Genomic DNA, 19,277 nt, shown 5'->3' on the forward strand with positions numbered 1-19,277 from the left:
ATTGAACCCAGGTCCCTAGAGCTGTGAGGCTGCAGCGCTAACCACTGCATCACCATGTCACCCAAATACCTACCAGATAACTTCAAATCCACAGAACTTTCCTGCACTGTCTCTACTAATGTCAAATTCCCTCTCTTTCCTCTCACATATAGGCATCCACTTCCTTTCCCTGGCCTGACTTCCTTTTGAACAGCCCTATATTCTGAGACATTTAATAGTGCACTGTTCAGCTGATGCAAGTTTTGAATCAATGCCAGACTGTTGATATATTTTCCCTCTGCATTCACACACTGGCAACTAACAGAAAATTTTGTTTTGCATAACTCTGCCAATGTGACACCCTAATCCACACAATACAACACATTTGATTATTAACTGCTCCATAGTATATGTCTGAGTTAAAATGCACCAATCAGATAAAAGCTGCCACTGACATTTCCAGATATTGCCTTTTCTTCATATTATGCTGTTCCAATGCCTTGTTATTGGGTTTATCTCAACATTTGGGCTTTAACAGTTCTTGTGTTACCACTCAAGAATTTGACGGGTCCTAGGTGCTAGGTTTCTCTTGTGATTTTATTCCCTCAGTGTTCTCATCCAATTCCACTGATGCTAATAAAACAACTTGAGGGGAGAAATAGAGCTTTCAACAATATTTAGTAAAACGTAATGAAGAGAGTGAGTCGATATGGAATATCTTCACTACAGATGTATAAAATACATAGCCATAGAACTGAAAAGCAAAGAAGTGTTATTAACCTTGTATAGAACCTTGGTTATACCTCACTTAGTGCAGTCTATCTCTGCATTATGAAAATGATATACAGATACTAGGGAAGAAAAAAGATACACAAGAATAATACCGGAACTGAGTATATGTACTTCTCAGGAATGGCTGACCAGACTGGGGCTCTTTTTCTAGAAAAGAGAAGGCTAAGGGGTGACCTGATAGAGATCTTTAAGAATATGACAGGGGTAGATGAGGGATTATGTTTCCACTTGTAGAAGAGTCCAAAACTGGAGGACATAAATATAAGAAATCCTATAGATAATTTAGGCGAGATGTTTTCACCCAAAGAATGGTTAGAATGTGGGACGCACCACCACAAGGGTTCGTTGAGACAAGCAGCACAGATACCTTTAAGGGAGAAGGGAATGGAAGGTAATACTATAGGGGTAGATAACAAAGGATAGGGGGAGCCTAGTTTGGAGCATAAACTCTGGCATAGACCTTTGGGCCAAATGGCCTGTTTCAGTGCTGCAAATTCTGTTTTCTATCTACTTTAATACCTTTTGGCCATTTTTTCTTTCTTCTCCAGTATCTCTGCCATCATGGTGCTGACAGAAGGCAGTTTAGCCAAACCTGGAAAATTAAATAAGAAAGTAAAAGAACATTATTCCACATAAGGTATCAGGTTTATCTCATCAATATTGTAGAAGTAAATGCAGTTACAACTTGTAGCAGCACAGTGCTGTCTTTGACAGAAACTAATATGTTTTAAGTTGCTGCTTGACCAGTGATTAAATCACCAGGGATTGATATAAAGGTAGGGATTAATCACGTGATAAAGGCCTTCTTTGAATTCATTACATCAACTGTGAGGTTTTTTCTTAAATTAAGAAGCTAGAGTGAAGGGCCAAAGCCCTTGCTGCAGGACAAACCAGAGTTGGAAAAAGAAAGAAATTGAGGTAAATTGGAACATAGTGATTCAGTGGCAGTCTGATAATCCTAAGAAGTTAAGCCATTCTATCATTTGGAACAGCTCGGAAAGAATAAGTTAAAAGCAGATGCAATGACTGCTGGCAAAGTCTCTAGCAATCACATGTATTCCCCCCTCAGTTTCCCTCTAGAAGCTGCTAACTATTGACAGTTCTCTGGACCTTCAACCAGGAGGGTACTCTGCATGTATTATTCAAGACAAGTCAACACCAGTGAGCTACTTGGTAAGCCAACACGGTCAACTCAATATTGTTCTAATTCAGTATCCATACACAGTCATTTCTGAGCTCACCATCAATTAGCAATCTAGAGCAGGAATTGTTGACTAATTATGTCCCTCCTAGTTTGGGACCATTTGAATCCCCCAATTGAGAAGGCAAAGAAATGTACAACCAAAGAGGTTCAGCTTAATGCAGCATGCTGGGGATTGAACCTGCGATCTTCTGGCCTGTGTAGCTCAGTATCCAACGGGGCATTTAAGGAGGTAAATCATCTTCACTTTGGCAACAAGATATCTAAATACTGATGTCACCTCAGGAATACACCTTGCCAAACATTATATTGCTTTGCTCAGCTCTATGGAAATCACATATAAAAATGAAGGACAAAAAGTATTAAGCAATGCAAGCATCCTCATACCTTTAAAAACTCTTGTGGCCCAACGTGCTTGAAGTTCAGCTATTGGCATAATAGCTCCTAATGGCTGGACGAGGCCAATGATGGCCAGAGTTGGCTGCTCCAGCTGAGGTGGAAAGACATATTTGTGGAGAGTAGCATGGTTTTTGTTGACTTTAACAACAGACTCATCCAGAAATGGAAAACAGAAGGCGTATCCCGTTGCAAAAACAACAACATCGATATCTTCCACTGTGCTATCTTCAAAGATGGCAGCAGTTTCAGTAAATTGTTTCACATTAGGTTTCACAAGTACCGTTCCTGATAAGATGCGATTTGGTAAATCATCATTGACGGTTGGATGTTGGCTGCGAAAACTGCAATAGAGGTAACACCTCACAAATAACAACTGGAATACAGTAGCGTCATCAACATTTCAGAAATTACAGCCCAGGTGTACAAAATAACTTACCAAATACAGCACCCAGTGAATGTACAAATATTGCCAGCTAAGTGGAGGTCATGAGGGTGGAGGTTCCCTTCACATGATTTCCCCAGAGGGTGAAAACCCAGGAAGTGCGAAGAGCACAGATTTAATGCTACCATTAGGAAGCACAGAAATTGGAAGAGGATAGATCTGAGACTGAGGTGGGCACTTAAGAAGGAGTTTGAGGCAAGGTACTACATGATACACATTCTACACTCTTACTGATGATCAACACTGCCGATGTAACCATTTTACCAGAAAAACAAACTGAGTGGGGAAATAAAATCAGCTAAATCTGCTTTGGTGAGAGACAACTATTACAAGACTATTTTCTTAAAATAATAACTATACTCTAAAGGTTAGCGAGTTTATCTGGTCAGTGCTTGATATATATAGAAAATGAAAGTTCCCAAGTTCACTCCATGGTCTGTGTGAATTTACTTGACCTGAGCCAGAGTAACAGGGCTACAATTGGTGGCAGTGCCTCTGGGTTAGGGAAAAGGAAAGATTAGGACTCTTGTTCCTGATGGAAATATGCACATGTTTGTGTTGTGAGGATAGGACAGACTTTGGCTACAATGCAGCCATGATTCTAGGTACAAAAGGGCATTCAGGATCTATGGAACATTACTACAGGAAATAATTGATATTCTTGAGAAAATAGAGGGAAAACAGGTTAAGAAAATAAGTAGTTAAGAAGGTAATTGGGGAAACGACTGAAGGCTGGGAGACCATAAAAAGCAACATAAATTTGCCAGTAATTGCTAAAAGAAAAATCTGTCCCAAAAACAACGTACATTTATATAACCTCTTTAACACAGTAAAATGCCCAAAGCATTTCCTCTGAACATTATCAGATAAAATCTGACACCGAGTCATGTAAGGGAATATTGGCCTGGATTTTATATTAAGAATTACAGTAAGGCTATCAATGTTCACTTTTATTTTGGCATGACCCAGACACCAACTTCTGGTATCTGCATATGCACAGTCAGATAGGGAAATCAGGAGGTTGCTGCTCTTCCACAGCTTTTGCTACACCAGTACCTTGTGTTTTAATGCTTTTTTTATTAACATGAAGGGTATGCATTTGCGATACTTACCAACAAGATACACCACAAAAAGTTAGGACTAGTGCATTCAGGTGTAAGTGAACTTTAAATAATGTGACAAGTCTTAATAATTGCCAAACAATTTCTCTGGCACTGAAAATTTACTTTTTCAAGTGTGGAGTCTCATTCCTTCAGATTGTAATTATTGAAGACTTAAAAAAAATTTTTTTTTTTTTTTTGGTCTCTATTTCTCTCTCTTAATCCTATATTTCTTTCTCCCTCTATTTCTCTTTCTGTACATGACTTTAGATTGAAATGAATATTCTAATTGACACTTCCTGGTTTCTACTCCGCATGTCTCAATGAGGATTCTTCAATCAGATTGGGTGAAGAGACACGCTCTTGAGATGTGCTGTTGCTGGCCCTGTTCACACACAGCACAGACCTCAGGTAGAGGGCACCATGCTGAAAATGATCTCTCAGAACTGCAAGTTACCACACAAAAGAGCATGGAAAGTCTGTGGGGAGTTGTAAGCGTATTGAAGAACAAGTGCCATTCCTTTGCCACTGACCACAAAATCTGGGCCATTAGGATGGGTCATCAGAAGCTTGGTCAAAGAGGTTGGTATTAAGGTGTGACTTAAAGGAGGAGAGAGACAGCTATGCCACATTGTTCAAATTTCCTAGAACAGAATGTTGCCGGGTACTACAAACCTGTGGCTAGGCTGAAGGCCATAGTTTTCATGACTAAATCGACTGTTTTGGGCCCTTTCAGCATACCAGGTAATAACAGATGAAGGCCAAAAGACAATAATGCGACGGTTAAACTGTACGTCTCCAGGTAATCCTCTTTCACCCACTCGGTTTACTATCCAGGCACCTCTTCTCGTACTCAGAAATACCTACAGGTCATTTCAAGAACATAAGGACAGTGAGTTTTAAAATCTTCCCCATGTTCATGCACAGGTAAACACTAATATTGTATCTTATTTTCTACAAAGGAGAACCAGATATGTACCACTGATTCTGGTGGGATTCTGGGGGAAAGAAAAAACAAGCTCACTAGATTTCCCACTTTTTATCATTCTCCAGTAGCTCCTGTTGGAATATTGGAAAGGATATAAACATCAGGAGGGGACATCATGGCTGAAATGTCATGGGCACCTCTTAATTGGCCCATGAATCACCTATCATTTTCCTGTCAAATAGGTTTCAACTTTATTGCTCTTTAGTCATTCTGTTTAGTCTCTTAGACTGACTCTTTAGTCAGTTATTGCTCTTTAAAAGTCCCAGACCAGTTTGCCATAATTCAATTAACAAACCTCCTTTTTAAAATCATGATTTATAATCAGTTCCGGCATCCTTCCATCTATGGACGATGATGGACATGCAGCAAACAATCCATTTCAGATGGGGTGTCTTCAAATGACGTTGCTTTGCTGATGGCTGAAGAGATCAATTCTTGAGCGACAGATTCTACCACAAGTGCTGTACATGGAGCTTCCAAGCGTCACTGAGAGTTGTTGTTTTCAGCATTGGCTTCAGTTGCCAAGCCACTGTAGCCACTGGTCATCATGGAGGTGCATACCAGCCCACAGGAAGTGTCGACGTTTTCCTCTGTCATCCACTAGTGACTCCCATGTGCGTTAATTGATGTCCAGGGCCTTCATGTCATGTTTGTGAGCATCCTTGAAGCCGAGCCTTGGGCATCCTACTGGACCCCTGGCTCTGGCTACCTCACCATAAGGAAAGTCCTTGGTGTGCGACCATCTTCCATGGTGTGGACATGCCCGAGCAAACAAAGTAATGGTCCAATGATGCAATAACCGCGTTAAAATTTGAAATTAAGGGTTTTATTAGGATAGATGTGCGAGAAGATGTTTCCCCTTGTGAGAGTCTTAAACTATGGGCCATAAGTGTAAGATGATTTAACAGGAGTTCCGGAGAAATTTCTTTATTTAGGCAGTGAAATATGGAACTTGCTACCATCGTCAGTAGTAGAGGTGAATAGCAGAGATGTATTTAAGTGATAACTAGATCTCCATATGAGGGAGAAAGGATCATAATGATATACTGATAGGGTTAGATGAAAAGGGGATCAATGGAAGCTTGTGTGGAGCATTAAAACCCTTATGCCTACTGGACTCAAATGGCCAGTTTGTGCTGTAAATTTGATGTTTTTCTATGCAATTGTTGTACATGCATTAGAAGTATTTCAGAATGCCGGAACAAAAGGTGGGCACATTTGTTAGATAGCTGATCATAGTAATGAGTGTAACCCAAGTTAAAACAGGAAATACTGTACTAGAAATGCACATCAAGTCAACTAGGACATGAAACAGACCTGCAACAACAACTTCTTTTTATATAGTGCATTTCATGTAATAAGTGTGCCAAGGTTTGTCATAGGAGCAAAGAAAATTTGACACTGAGCTACAATAAGTGAAAATGCAGCAGATAACCAAAAGCTTGATCAAAGAGGTAGGTTTTAAGGGGTTTCTAAATAGAGATAAGAGAGGCAGAGAGGGTTAAGGAGGGAATCCTAGAGCTCGGGGCCTTGGCAGTTGAAGGAACTGCCACCAATAGTGGAGCAGTTAAAATCAGGGATTCCCAATATGCCAGAATTAGAAGAGTCAAAATATCTTGGAGAGTTTGGAGCTGGAGGAGATTACAGAGATGTGGAGGGGAAAGGAATTTAGAAACAAGGATGAGAACTGTAAAATCAAGACACTGCTTAGCTGGGAGCCAATGTAAGTAAGCGAGCATGCAGCTGAACAGGACATGGTGTGAGTTAGGACATGGGCAGCAGAATTTTGGATGATCTCAAGTCTTCTAAAGAGCGGAACGTGGAAGGTTGGCCAAAAGTGCATTGAAATAGTCGAGTCTAGAGATTACAAATGCATGGCGACGATTTCAGAAGCAGATGGACTGAGGCAAGGGGTGAAGTCAGCTGATGTTATGGAGGTGAAAATAGGCCATCTTGATGATGGTGTGGGTACGTGGTTGGAAGCTCAACACGGCGTTAAACATGGCTCCAGTATGCTTCAGCCTGAGAGAGGGATGGAGTCACTGGCTGGAGAATGGAGTTTGTGGCAAGTCTGATGACAATGGCTTCAGCCCTACCAATATTTAATTGAAGGAAATTTCTGCTTATCCAGTCCTGGATGTTATTCAAGCAGTCTGACAATTTAGAGACAGTGAAGAAGTAGTAATTAGGTAGAGGTGGGTGTTGGCAATGCACATGTGGAAACTGATGTTGTGCCTTTGGATGACATTCCCAAGGTGCAGCACGTGGATGAGAAAAAGGAGGGGACCAAGGATAGACCTTTGTGGAGAGTTATCAATGCCTGAGCGTGAAGAGAAGCAATTGCAGGAATTTTTCTGGCTATGGTTAGATAGATAAAAATGGAACCAGGCAAATGCAGTTCCACAAAGCTGGTGAACCGTGGAGATGTTTTGGAGGAGGATGATGTGGTCAATCATGTCAAAGGCTGCAGACAGGTCGAGATGGGTGAGGATGGAAAGTTTACCTTTGTCACAAACACATAGGATGTTACTTGTGACTTTAATAAGAGCCATTTTGGTGCAATGGAAAGGGAAAACCTGATTGGAGGGATTCAAACATGGAACACCAGGAAAGATGGGCACTGATTTGGGAGCCTCATAGGCTTTGTAGAGGAAGGTGAAATTGGAGATGAGATGGTAGTTTGCTAGGATGGAGGGTCAGAAATACTGTGGTGAATGGAGGGTCAAAGTCTATGCAATTTGGGTTTTGAAAGTGCAGTTGTAAGTGAATTGAGAGTTTTTCACAAACGGTGAACACAGAGAGATGTAGAAACTGGGTCACAAACTGTCTCTTTCTTCTAATCTGCTTATTTCTGTCATTTTCTGCCTTTATTTCAGGTTTTTAGCATTTGCAGCTTTTCTTTTTAATCTCTAAACCTGGCCAATTCATACTAATCCTTACTTTCCTGAATCTGGATAAATGGTGGATGCCTCATTGCATCCTGTGAATTTAAGATAATGATAATACAAACCAAGTGGCCATTCTAGTTATTACTTTCTTTCTACATTTAACTACAGAGATTTAGCTTCCAATAGTTTCCTCGGAATACATATTTTCCATTCCCATACACAATAGTTAGATCACATCTTGAGTACTGTGTAGAGTTCTAAACGCCACACCCTTGGCAATTATCTACTTGTCTTGGAAAGAGTGCAGTGCTGATTCCACAAAATGTTACCAGGACTCCAAGCAATGTTCCTTCTAACTTCCCCTTGCTATGTGCGGTTCATTTGTTGTACTGCACAGTCTCTTTAAGATTGCCCTGTAGCGGTGCAGCGCGCATCTTCAAAGGACCACTGCTTGATCACAGCCATGCACCCACGCAGTTCAGAGAAAACATTGGTTCCAAGGGTTAAATTGTGAAAGAGATCACATAAATTAGCCTAGTGATTTGGTTGAGGTAGTTCGGATTTTGAAAGGAATTGATGGGGCGGAGAGAGAGAATTTTTTCTGCTGGTGAAAGAGTCTAGGACAAGATGACATAATCCTAAAATTAGAGTCAGTCCATTCAGCAGTGATGTTAGGAGACATTTCTTCTACAGAGAGTGGCAGAAGTGGGAAGTAGAACTCTCTCTCTCAAAAAAAATTAGATGCGAGCTCCATTAGGAATTTAAAATTGGAGATAGATATATTTTTGCTAGATAAGGGTTAAAAAAGGATAGAGAGCCAAGGTAGGTGATGGAGTTAAGAAGAAAACAGCAGCTATGATCTTATTGAATGGTGGACAGGCTTGAGGCGCTGAATGGTCCACCCCAAGTGAGTTCTACCACCCACTTCTGCCACTCTCTGCAGAAGAAATGCCTCCTAACATCACTGCTGAATGGACTGACTCTAATTTTAGGATTATGTCATCTTGTTCCTATGTAATTATCCACTGTTATTTGTTGTCACATTCTGGACATCATTGTTTACTATGCAGCTCTGTGCCATGTGTCAAGAAGTGGGGTAGAGAAGTGCTGTCAAAGAAGGTTATAACAGATCAGGTTTGGAATAGCACCAGGTGACAGACAGATAAAGTTTCAGCGAAAGCTAGTCGATTCTTTTACAGGCAGTAACCATGTTCAACAATTCTGAAAGGCGAGATACCTTATTATGAGTTGATCCTTACCTGTTTAGCATGTCGACTGATTTCAACTGCAAGGTCACTCCCGGAGTTTCCAATTCCAATTATTACCACTCTCTTTCCTTCAAACATCAGGGGTCCTTTATATTCCTTACTGTGCATGTATTGACCCTTGAACTTTTCTATGCCTAGTTAAAAATGAGAGAGAAAGCCAAAGGAATGTTACTTGCTCAATATATAATTCTGTCCGGTAATAAAAATCTTGATATAAACAGACTAAAAGAATTTATGCATTTGTGTTTGTGTCTGTGCAGGAAATAGTCATAATCAATTTCAGCACAAGAGGAAGCTATTTGCCTCATCGTGTCTGCAGATACTAGCTTCTCTATCAATCCAATTCAAATACCTTATTCTTTTCCTATTCCCTTTAATATTTTTGCTCTTTATTTAACTCCTGCTCATGTGCTGTGATTGATCAGCTTCTGTCTACCTGTGGTAGACTTATCCTGGTGACACATCAGCCTTAAATCCCATCAGCCTTAAAGGTGCTTTAGTAGTTTCCTTTTCAACATGAATTCATGCTACCCCAACATCCTCCTCCAGTTTTTGTCTTTCTCCTTCATTTACTTCTCAAAAAGCAGATGTAAAATATCTCTTGACATTCTGTATTTTCTACAATGCAATTCCATCACTTTTTAAAGCTATCCCCTCTGCTTTCTATTTATCTTTTTTTATGTACTGTCCATTTATCCTTCTAGTCTCCCTGATTTGCTTCTCTTCCCTGCTTTTTTGTATTTTTCCTAGTTTTCTTCTGTATTATGAACTTCAATTTTAGGATATTCCTCCTTAATAGACCTCATTTTTGATCTGCTGGCCCAGATTTTGCAATATTAATGATGGTGAAGTTACTACTCTGAAAATAGCAGCAACTTCTGGACTCCGCACATGTGCAGTTGCATGTTGTAATCCAGAAGTTGCTGTCCAGAATCTTATCAATTAGAAATCATCGAGCTGATGAAAACTTCTACTCTTTTATGCTTTTAGTCTCACTGTAAAAACCTTTGAAGAAGTTACACCTTGTTGAATGATACGTAACTGAATTTTTAAACAGCATACTATGCTCATAATTACTGCTAAACAGCCTCACTGGTCTTGAAAGAGTACGTTTATATGTTCTATATCATGTGTCCCCATGAAATTCCACATTTAAATAAAACAAAGTTTGTTTGGGAGATTTTAGCTTCTACCTTATGTCCATGTGCACGTCCTAATCATTTATTTCACTATCTGTAAAATTTAAAACTCAAAAGTGAATCTTTTTACTGCTATTCCCTTCCTGCTTTGATGTGAGAATACTTTACCGTGATTGGCTGCTTAACTTGCTCGATGAGATCATTGTTGCTCGCTGCCTGGAGATCTCCATGACTTGGCGCCGGGTTCAAACTGAGGCCAGGAAAGGTGATAGCGTGCTAGGAGATCGCTAGATCATTGTGGGCAAATATCTCAGGACAGTGACGAGTGCTATTGCTTCATCACTGACTGCAAAATTCAGACTACCAGTGGGTGAAGACAATGTTAAGAGAAGATTTGATGGAGACGTTCAAATCATAAGTTGTATAGGCAGAATAGATAGGGAGAAACTATTCCAATTGGCGGAGGACACTGTTTAAAGATGATTGGCAGATGAGGAAAAACGTTTTTATGCAGTGAGTGTTTAAGATCTGGAATGCACTGCCCCACCCCCACCAAGTTGGTGCAGGCTGAGCTTTCAGAGGGGAATTGGATAAGCACCTGAAGAGACAAAATTTATAGAGTTACGGGGAGAGGGAGGGGGAATGAGACTAGCTGAGTTGCTCTTGCAGATATGATGGGCTGAATGGCCTCCTGTGCAGTAACCATTCTCTGATTCTACCTTTATATTAATCTATGACACTGTCTGCAAAACCAATTTTAAAACTGGACAGCTGGTTGAAAAGTCCACCCTAACGTTCTATTACCTTCAGGTCCCCGTTCTTTATCCAGAGACAAGTCTGGCCCTACACTGTTCTTCAATGAATGTTTCAACAATGTACCGCTTTTAATTCCAATCCGATTATTTTGAATTGTTCATTAATACAAATGGAAGGTGCAGTAAAAAATGCCTCCCACTGAAAATTTGTTGCTTACTTCAAAATCACAGAATCAGAATCTTTACAGTGCAGAAGGAGGCCATTCGGCCCATCCAGTCTGCACTGGCTTGCTGAAAGAGCATTCTACCTAATTCTACTCCCCTACCTTATCCCTGTAACCTTGCACATTCTCCTTTCAGATAGCAATCCAATTTCCTTTTGAATACCTCAATCGAACCTGCCTCCACCACCCTCTCTGGAAGTTCATTCCAGACTCCAACCACCCTTTGGGTAAAAAAATTTTTCCTCACATCATTTCCACTCCTTTTGCCCATTATTTTGAATCTGTGCCCTCTTGATGCTCTCTTGAGTGCGAACAGTATCTCACGATTTACCCTGTCTATACCCCTCAGGATCTTGAATACCCCTACCACTATCACTGCCTGCGAAATAACGGATTGCAAGAACATAGCTACAACTTTATTGACAGTCAAAAACCAACAAGAAATTATGAAATTTTTATATATGGAATAATATACTCTCTATATATTCTGAGTAAGGCAGATCCCTCCCCTTGTTGAGGTTATAACAAACCTGGAGAAGAGTCAAATACTTAGATCTGAATTTTTTGGCCTGTGGAGGTCGGGAATGGAAATGGATGGGGCCCAAATATACCCTCGTTGGCTGGTGTGCAGGATTCCTAGCCCCATGCCTGGCACCAGACATTTTTGCCAAGGTGCGTTCGGATTGCCAGGGTTACCCCCCACCCCCACATGAGTGGATAGCCAATCTGCCCATTAAAAGCCTTTGTTAACCAGAGTTAAAGGAGGTTGACTGAAGCAGTTCAATTGTCTAGAGGTGGGCACCCAGCAGGGGGGCTAGTGCTCCAGGCAGACTAATAGGCCCTCTCTGCCTGCCTGGGTGTGAGATCAGCCAAAGGCTGTCCTATAGGGGGATGCTACCCCCAACCTGCCAAATCCTGCCCCTCCCCCAGTGGTGGCCTGGCTGCTTTTTAAAACTTCAAATAGAAAACAAAAAAAATTTAATGAGGACATCTTCATGTTAGAGTTACCTACCATCTTACTGCAGCCTGCTGCAGCTCTCAAGCTGGGAAGGTTTCTGATTGGCCCTGCAATTTCAAGAGCCCACCCTCCACCCTTATTTGGACAGGGAATCCAGCTGCATACTAATATGGGTGGGCGGGTGGGGGCAGTGTGGCACCAGGGGAGATGGTGGCATAGTGGCAATGTCACTAGACTAGCAATCCCGAGGCCTAGGTTAATACTCTGGGAACATGGATTCAAATCCCACTACTACAGCTGAGGAATTTAAATTCAATTAATAAATCTGGAATTAAAAACCAGTGTCAGTAATGGTCACCATGAAACTATCATCGAGTTTTGTAAAAACCCATCTGGTTCACCAATGTCCTTTAGGGAAGGAAATCTGCCATCCTTACCTGGTCTGGCCTGCATGTGACTCCAGGTCTACAGCAATGTGGTTGACTTTTAACTGCCCTCTGAAATGGCTTAGCAAGCCACTCAGTGACACCCACATCCCATGAAAGATTAAATTTTAAAAATTGGCTGTTTCCCGTGGGGGTAGGAAACAGGAATTGGAAGTTGGAAGGGAAAATCCAGCCCTTAGTGTCAGTCACAGAATCACAGAATTGTAACAGCACAGAAGGAGGCCATTCTGCCCATCATGTCTGCACCAGCTTTCCAAATGAGCATTATGCCATAGTGCCGTTCTCCTGCCTTTTCTGTACCCATGCATGTTGTTCAACTCTATTGTTCTTCCAGCATCGCTCAACACCTTTTTAAATAATCACCTAATGCTCTCTTGAATGCCTCAATTGAACTTGCCTCCACACTTTCAGGCAGTGCATTCCAGACTCGAACCTCTTGCTGTGTGAAAAAGTTTTTTCTCACATTACATTTGCTTCTTTTGCAAATCACTTTAAAACTGTGCCCTCTCGTTCTTGATCCTTTTACGAGCAGGAATAGTTTCTCCCGACCTACTCTATCCAGCTCCCTCATGATTTTGAACACCTCTATCAAATCTCCTCTAAGCCTTCTCTCCAAGGAGAGCAGTCCCAACCTCTCCAATCTATCTTCATAATTGAAGTTTCTCATCCCTGGAACCATTCTTATAAACCTATTCTGTACTCTCTCCAATTCCCATAGTTTAGTGCCCAGAACTGTACACACTACTCCAGCTGAGATCTAACTAGTATCAAATATAAGCTCAGCATTACCTCCCTGCTCTTGTACTCTATCCTCCTATTAATAAAGCCCAGGATACTGTATGCTTTATTAACTGCTCTCTCCACCTGTCCTGCCACCTTTAATGATCCAAGCACATATACACCTAGGTCCCTCTGCTCCTGTACTCTCAAGAATTGTACCCCCTATTTTATATTGTCTCTCCATGTGCTTCCTACCAAAATACTTCACCTCACACTTCTTCGCATTGAACTTCATCTGGCACCTATCTGCCCACTCCACCAACTTGTCTCTGTCCTTTTGAAATTCTATACTGTTCTTCTCAGTTTACAATGCTTCCAAGTTTTGTATTGTCCTCAAACTTTGAAACAGTCCCCTGCACACCAAAATCTAGATCATTAATATATATCAGTCATGACTCAGTGGTAGCAATTTGCCTCTGCCAGAATATTGAGAGTTCAATTCCCACTCTCGGGACTTGAGCTCAAAAGTCTAGGCTGACACACCAGTGTAATACTGAAGGAGTTCTGCACTGCTGGAGTTGCCATCTGTCAGATGAGACATTAAGCTGAGGACAGTCTGTTCTCTCACGTGGATGTAAAAGATCCCAAGGCACTATTTTGAACAGCAGCAGGGGATTCCTGTCCAATATCTACATAGGCCATTCAGCCCAACAAGTCCATGCAAGCATTATGCTCCACTTGAGTCTCCTCTCAGCCTTCCTCAACAAACTATCAACATAACCCTCATTCCCTTCTCCCTCATATGCTTATTTAGCTTCCCCTTAAATTCCTGTATACTATTCACCTCAACTACTCCCGTGATAATGAGTTCCACATTCTGGGTAAAGAAGTTTCTTCTGAAGTCCCTATATGATTTCTTTGTGATGATCTTATTTTGATGGCTTCTAGTTTTGTTCTTTCAGAAGTGCAAATGCTGGCTACTCCAGCAAATTCTTTCATGGTTTTGAAGACATCTATTAGGTCACCCTTCCAGTTTCAAGTGAGACGAGACTGTTCACTCTTTCCTGATGGGTATCACTTTGTAGTTCTGGTATCATCCTTGTAAACCTGTTTTGCACTCTGCCAGTGCCTCTATCCCCTTTATTACAATATGGCAACTAGAACTGTACAATATTCCAAATGTAATATAACACAGGCTTTTTACAAGTTTCATGTGACTACTCTCCTTTTCAATTCTATCCCTCTAGAAATACACCTTAGTTCTTGGTTTACCTTTGTTGTGGCCTAATTGACCCATGTCACAACACCCATTGATTTGTCTAATTGCATTCCCAGTTTCCTTTTGTTCCCCAACCTATTTAGATTATTTTCCAAGTAATATTTAACTTCCTTTTTATTAACAAAATGAAATACCGCACCCTTAACTGTGTTGAAATTCATTTGCAATTATATGTACTTTTTTGCAAGTTTCTTGACGTAGTGTTTATTGCAGTTTCTCATTATCAACTGTACCTCCCAATTTGTCGTCACCTGCAAATTTAGAAATTGTGTTTTTGATCCCAACATCTAAATATTTAACATAAATTGTACACTCCCTGTGTTCCTGGCATGATTCTTGTGAGACACCGCTTCCTGCCTTCTAACACCCTGAATAACTACCCTTTACCCCTACACTCTGTTTTCTGCCTTGCAGCCAGCTAACTATCCATTCTAAAACTGGCCCCTCATTCTGCATGCTCTGGCCTTATTTCATCAGTCTATTATGTGGCATGTTATCAAAGGCCTGGTCATTATCACATTGCTGTTTGTGGGAGCTTGCTATTGAGCAAATTGGCTGTTGCATTTTCTCCATTACAACAGTGACCACGCTTTTAAAAAAAAATACGTAATTGGTTGTAGATTTTTGGGATGTCCTAAGGCCTTTAAGGGTGCTATATAAATGAAAGGCTATTGTTTTGATACCCTGTAACATGTTACGGAACATGCTGTACTCTCTGTATATTTTTTCCCCCCCTCAACATGTGATTTCATTGATGAACATACTCATGAGCAACTCACCAGGAAAGGAATCCAGAGGCAAATGGGGGTTGACATGGTGACCAGTACAGATCAGAATGGCATCGAAAATAGTTGATTCCGAGTTGCCCTCACCATCTATCGTCACAACATCCCACTGTCCCGTGGAGGAGAAATCCGCCCGCTTTGTTATGCTGCACACACTGGTCTACAGGAATGGAATGGGTGGGGTGGGGGGAGAGAACAATTTGGGAACATTATTGCTAAATTCACTCTGCAATTTCCTATAGGATTCTACAATCAGAACAAGATACAGAACAAAAGGGAACTTCAACATGGCTTGAATTAACTAAAATCATGCTGTTATTTTTCTAGACTTCACCCTTTTAATCTCCTGCACTTTTTGGATACCCCAAGGCATGTCTGGTTCCCTGAATAAGTGATTTGCTTAGGCTGCCCAGCTGCCTATGTTTGAGCCACATAGTCCATCTTTTGAATTGGATGTTCGACTTCTTAGAATGTAGACTAGACAGCCAAAGTTATTTTGTTTTAAAACCGAGTCCATTTGCTCCCCCATTTTGTTTCCAAGTATTGTAATGGTGAGGCCCCTACCTACTAAGACTATGAATGGTTTCAATAAGTTTCCATCAGCAGCAAAGTGAACATTATGACAATGCTGTCCCAGACAATCTGACTCCCAGCCCTATTTTTGGATTTTTTTTTTGAGGTGCCACCTCAGAACTATTTTCAGTGACAACATCTGTCCCAGGAGCTGATGATGTGAGAGGGCAGTGTGGGCTGCTCAGTGACTCCCTGATTTCCCAGCTAAGATCAGCAACTCGGGAATACAGCATTCACAACCTCTGGGAATTCCCATATGTTACAGCAAGGAATGTGAATCTTGATTGACAGCAAAAGAGAAAAATCCCATTATCTGCAAACACCTTGCTGACTTTAATCCTATTTTCAAAGTAACCATCACAATTTTGCAAAGATAGAGTTTGCCATTCACCTGATACAGAAGGCAGAACAGGTAACAATCATGCTGTAGTCACAATGGGTCCCAGTTCAGGCAGAACAGCAAAAAGGGACATTTTACACAGGCATTAGATTAGAGTTCTGATAAAAGGCCATCGACCTAAAGCATTAAGATAAAAGCAAAATACTGCGGATGCTGGAAATCTGAAACAAAATCAGAAAATGCTGGAAAAACTCGGCAGGTCTGGCAGCATCTGTGGAGAGAGAAACAGAGTTAAGGTTTTGAGTCCGTACGACTCTTCAGAGCCATACGGTCTCGAAATGTTAACTCTGCTTCTCGCTCCACAGATACTGCCAGGCCTGCTGAGTTCTTCCCAGCATTTTCTGTTTTTATTTCAGGTTTCCAGCATCCGCAGTATTTTGCTTTTGTACCAGGTTGGAGTCACGAGAGCAAGAAAAGCAAAGCTAGTTCTGCATGTTTCATTTAAAACATTATTTTCCTTATTACATTCATTTTGGATCGGGACAGCTCAACATTTTAAATCCTTTCATACTTTGAGCATTCTTAAGCTGCGGAAAAAGCTGTGGCAGACCCAACAATACTGGCTACAGATGAAGTTGAAAAGGCAATATCTGAAAAGAATGTTAACATTTATTATTATAAATTCAACCGCACATTTGTCACGAAGCTGCCAAGCCCACTGATTTGTGTGTCGCAGATAATTGAATTTAAGATTCTGGTGCTCACCTTCAAATCCCTCTGAATCTTTGATCACCTCCGTGTTTGCATTATTTATGCAGTCTCCAGTTCTCTAACACCAGCCTACTTGGTGTTCTTCACTTCACCATGTGGTCGCTCTTTGCACTACATTGCCTCTGCTGTCTGGAACTCCCTCCCTCCCTTCCCTGCCACTCCCCTCCCTTAAACAAAATCCTTACAACTATTATTTTCTTTACAGTAGATTAAAGCAATAGAGAGGTAGGGAAGGAAGGCCATGAAGGGACGTAATTACAGGGATGGTAATATTAAATTCCTCAGGTGTTGAGGGACCAAGGACATGAGTATTGGGTGATTGGAGCATGTACAGAATAGGATATCAGCAGCAAAGTTTTACATGAACCAAAGGAGGAGGTCGGCCAGGAGAACCTTGATGTAGTCGAGGCTGGAGGTGACAAAAGTAAATGCTCCAGTGGCAGATTGGCTACAAACAGGAGAGGTTACAGGGGTAGTAGTATGCACTCTCTGTGATGCAGAGGACATGGGGTTGGAAACTCCGCTCAGGAACAAATGGAACATCAAGGTTGCAACAGCCTGGTTCAGTCCGAGAATGGCCAGCTTGGTCAGAAATGTAACAATTGTATGGATGCACTCAACAACGAATAGTCTACAGGTGACAGGTCATGTGATTTTCATAATATAGACATTAAAAATATCTTTGTGCTTTTTATCCTCTCCGAGTTTTGCTCTCTTTTATGCATGTCTTTATGCAGGAGAAGCAACACAGGGGGGCCAGGCTGGTATGGTTACACCAGAAGTACGTGGCACCCACCATGCACACACCAAAAGCACACAGGCAGAAACTTGCATCTGGCTAAGCAGAGGTACCTGTGGAGGCCTCATTTTACAAAATGAAGCTGTTGCAGCATTGAGCCACATGCTACCAGCAGACCCGAACCTTACATTCATCAGATTATTGTTCTGCTGGCTCACTACTCCTTGCCAATTCTGTGTCACAGGGCGATTTCAGACAACTTATATTTACATTGTTATGATCTCAGAAGAGACCAGTAACTTTTTTTAAAAAGAAGAAATCCAAAACCCCAATTATTTACCTAAAGAATGAAGCCACAAGATTCCACGGTTTGAAAACAGAAGAATTTTCACTATACAAGGGTCAAACAAAGCAAGCACTAAATACTATCATCGATACCCTACAACCCAGAATCACCATTAGTTAAACATGAATTAACAGGCAAATCATGGTCAATTATAAATTACACAATCAACGGCAGAAACAACTAAGACAGATCTTACGATTTTGGCTCAGCAGCCCAACCAGTGTATAGATCAAATTCAGTCACAAACTCCTCCAAAACTCTGAGTTCCTTGTGAAGAATTTCAGCTCCTCCTCCTAGTCTGATCCGCAGTTGACAGCTTTTTTATTATTCATTTACGGGATATGGGCATCGATGGCTAGGCCAGTATTTATTGCCTGTCACTATTGCACTCGAGAAGGTGGTGGTGAGCTGCCTTCTTGAACCGCTGCAGTCCCTGTGTTGTATGTCCACCAATAGTGCCGTTAGGGAAGGAATTCCAGGATTTTGACCCAATGACAGTGAAGGAATGGCAAAAAGTTCCAAGTCAGGATGGCGAGCGACTTGGAGGGTAACTTCCACGTGGTGGTGTTCCCATGTGTCTGCTGCCCTGGTCCTTCTAGCTGGTAGTGGTCATGGGTTTGGAAGGTGCTGCCTAAGGAGCCTTGGTGAATTCCTGCAGTGCATCCTGTAGATGATACACACTTCTGCTACTGTTCATCGATGGTGGAGGGAATGAACGTTTGTGGAAGGGGTGTCCTGGAAGGTGTTAAGCTTCTTGAGTGTTGTTGGAACTGCACTCATCCCAGCAAGTGAAGAGTATTCCATCACACTCCTGACTTGTGCCTTGTAGATGGTGGACAGGCTTTGGGGAGTCAGTAGGTGGGTTACTCGCCACAGAATACCTAGCCTCTGACCTGCTCTTGTAACCACAGTATTTATATGGTTAGTCCAGTTCCATTTCTGGTCAACCCCCAGGATGCTGATAGTGGGGTATTCAGCGATGGTAATGCCACTGAATGTCAAAGGGTGATGGTTGGATTCTCTCTTGTTGGAGATGGTCATTGCTTGGCACTTGTGTGGCACAATGTTACTTGCCACTTGTCAGCCCAAGCCTGGATATTGTCTAGGTCTTGCAGCAATTGGAATGGACTGCTTCAGTATCTGAG

At 41.5% G+C, this 19,277-nt stretch overlaps 2 protein-coding genes across 4 annotated transcripts in view; both read right to left on the reverse strand.

Moving 5' to 3' along the window:
* Positions 1-19,277, reverse strand: part of LOC144692582 (flavin-containing monooxygenase 5-like) — a 406,487-nt gene that overhangs the window by 90,215 nt on the left and 296,995 nt on the right. The gene's annotated exons all lie outside the window — the stretch shown is intronic.
* Positions 1-19,277, reverse strand: part of LOC144692581 (flavin-containing monooxygenase 5-like) — a 37,181-nt gene that overhangs the window by 4,255 nt on the left and 13,649 nt on the right. For both annotated transcript variants that reach the window (XM_078561589.1, XM_078561587.1), the window contains exons 4-8: positions 15,358-15,523; positions 9,049-9,191; positions 4,589-4,776; positions 2,360-2,712; positions 1,291-1,363 (exon numbers count right to left, since the gene is read on the reverse strand). In XM_078561589.1, the coding sequence (XP_078417715.1) occupies positions 1,291-1,363; positions 2,360-2,712; positions 4,589-4,776; positions 9,049-9,191; positions 15,358-15,523 (923 nt within the window). The remainder of the gene's footprint in view (positions 1-1,290; positions 1,364-2,359; positions 2,713-4,588; positions 4,777-9,048; positions 9,192-15,357; positions 15,524-19,277) is intronic.

Source organism: Cetorhinus maximus, chromosome 17 (assembly GCF_964194155.1).
Source record: "Cetorhinus maximus chromosome 17, sCetMax3.hap1.1, whole genome shotgun sequence".
In the NCBI taxonomy this organism is placed as follows: domain Eukaryota; kingdom Metazoa; phylum Chordata; class Chondrichthyes; order Lamniformes; family Cetorhinidae; genus Cetorhinus; species Cetorhinus maximus.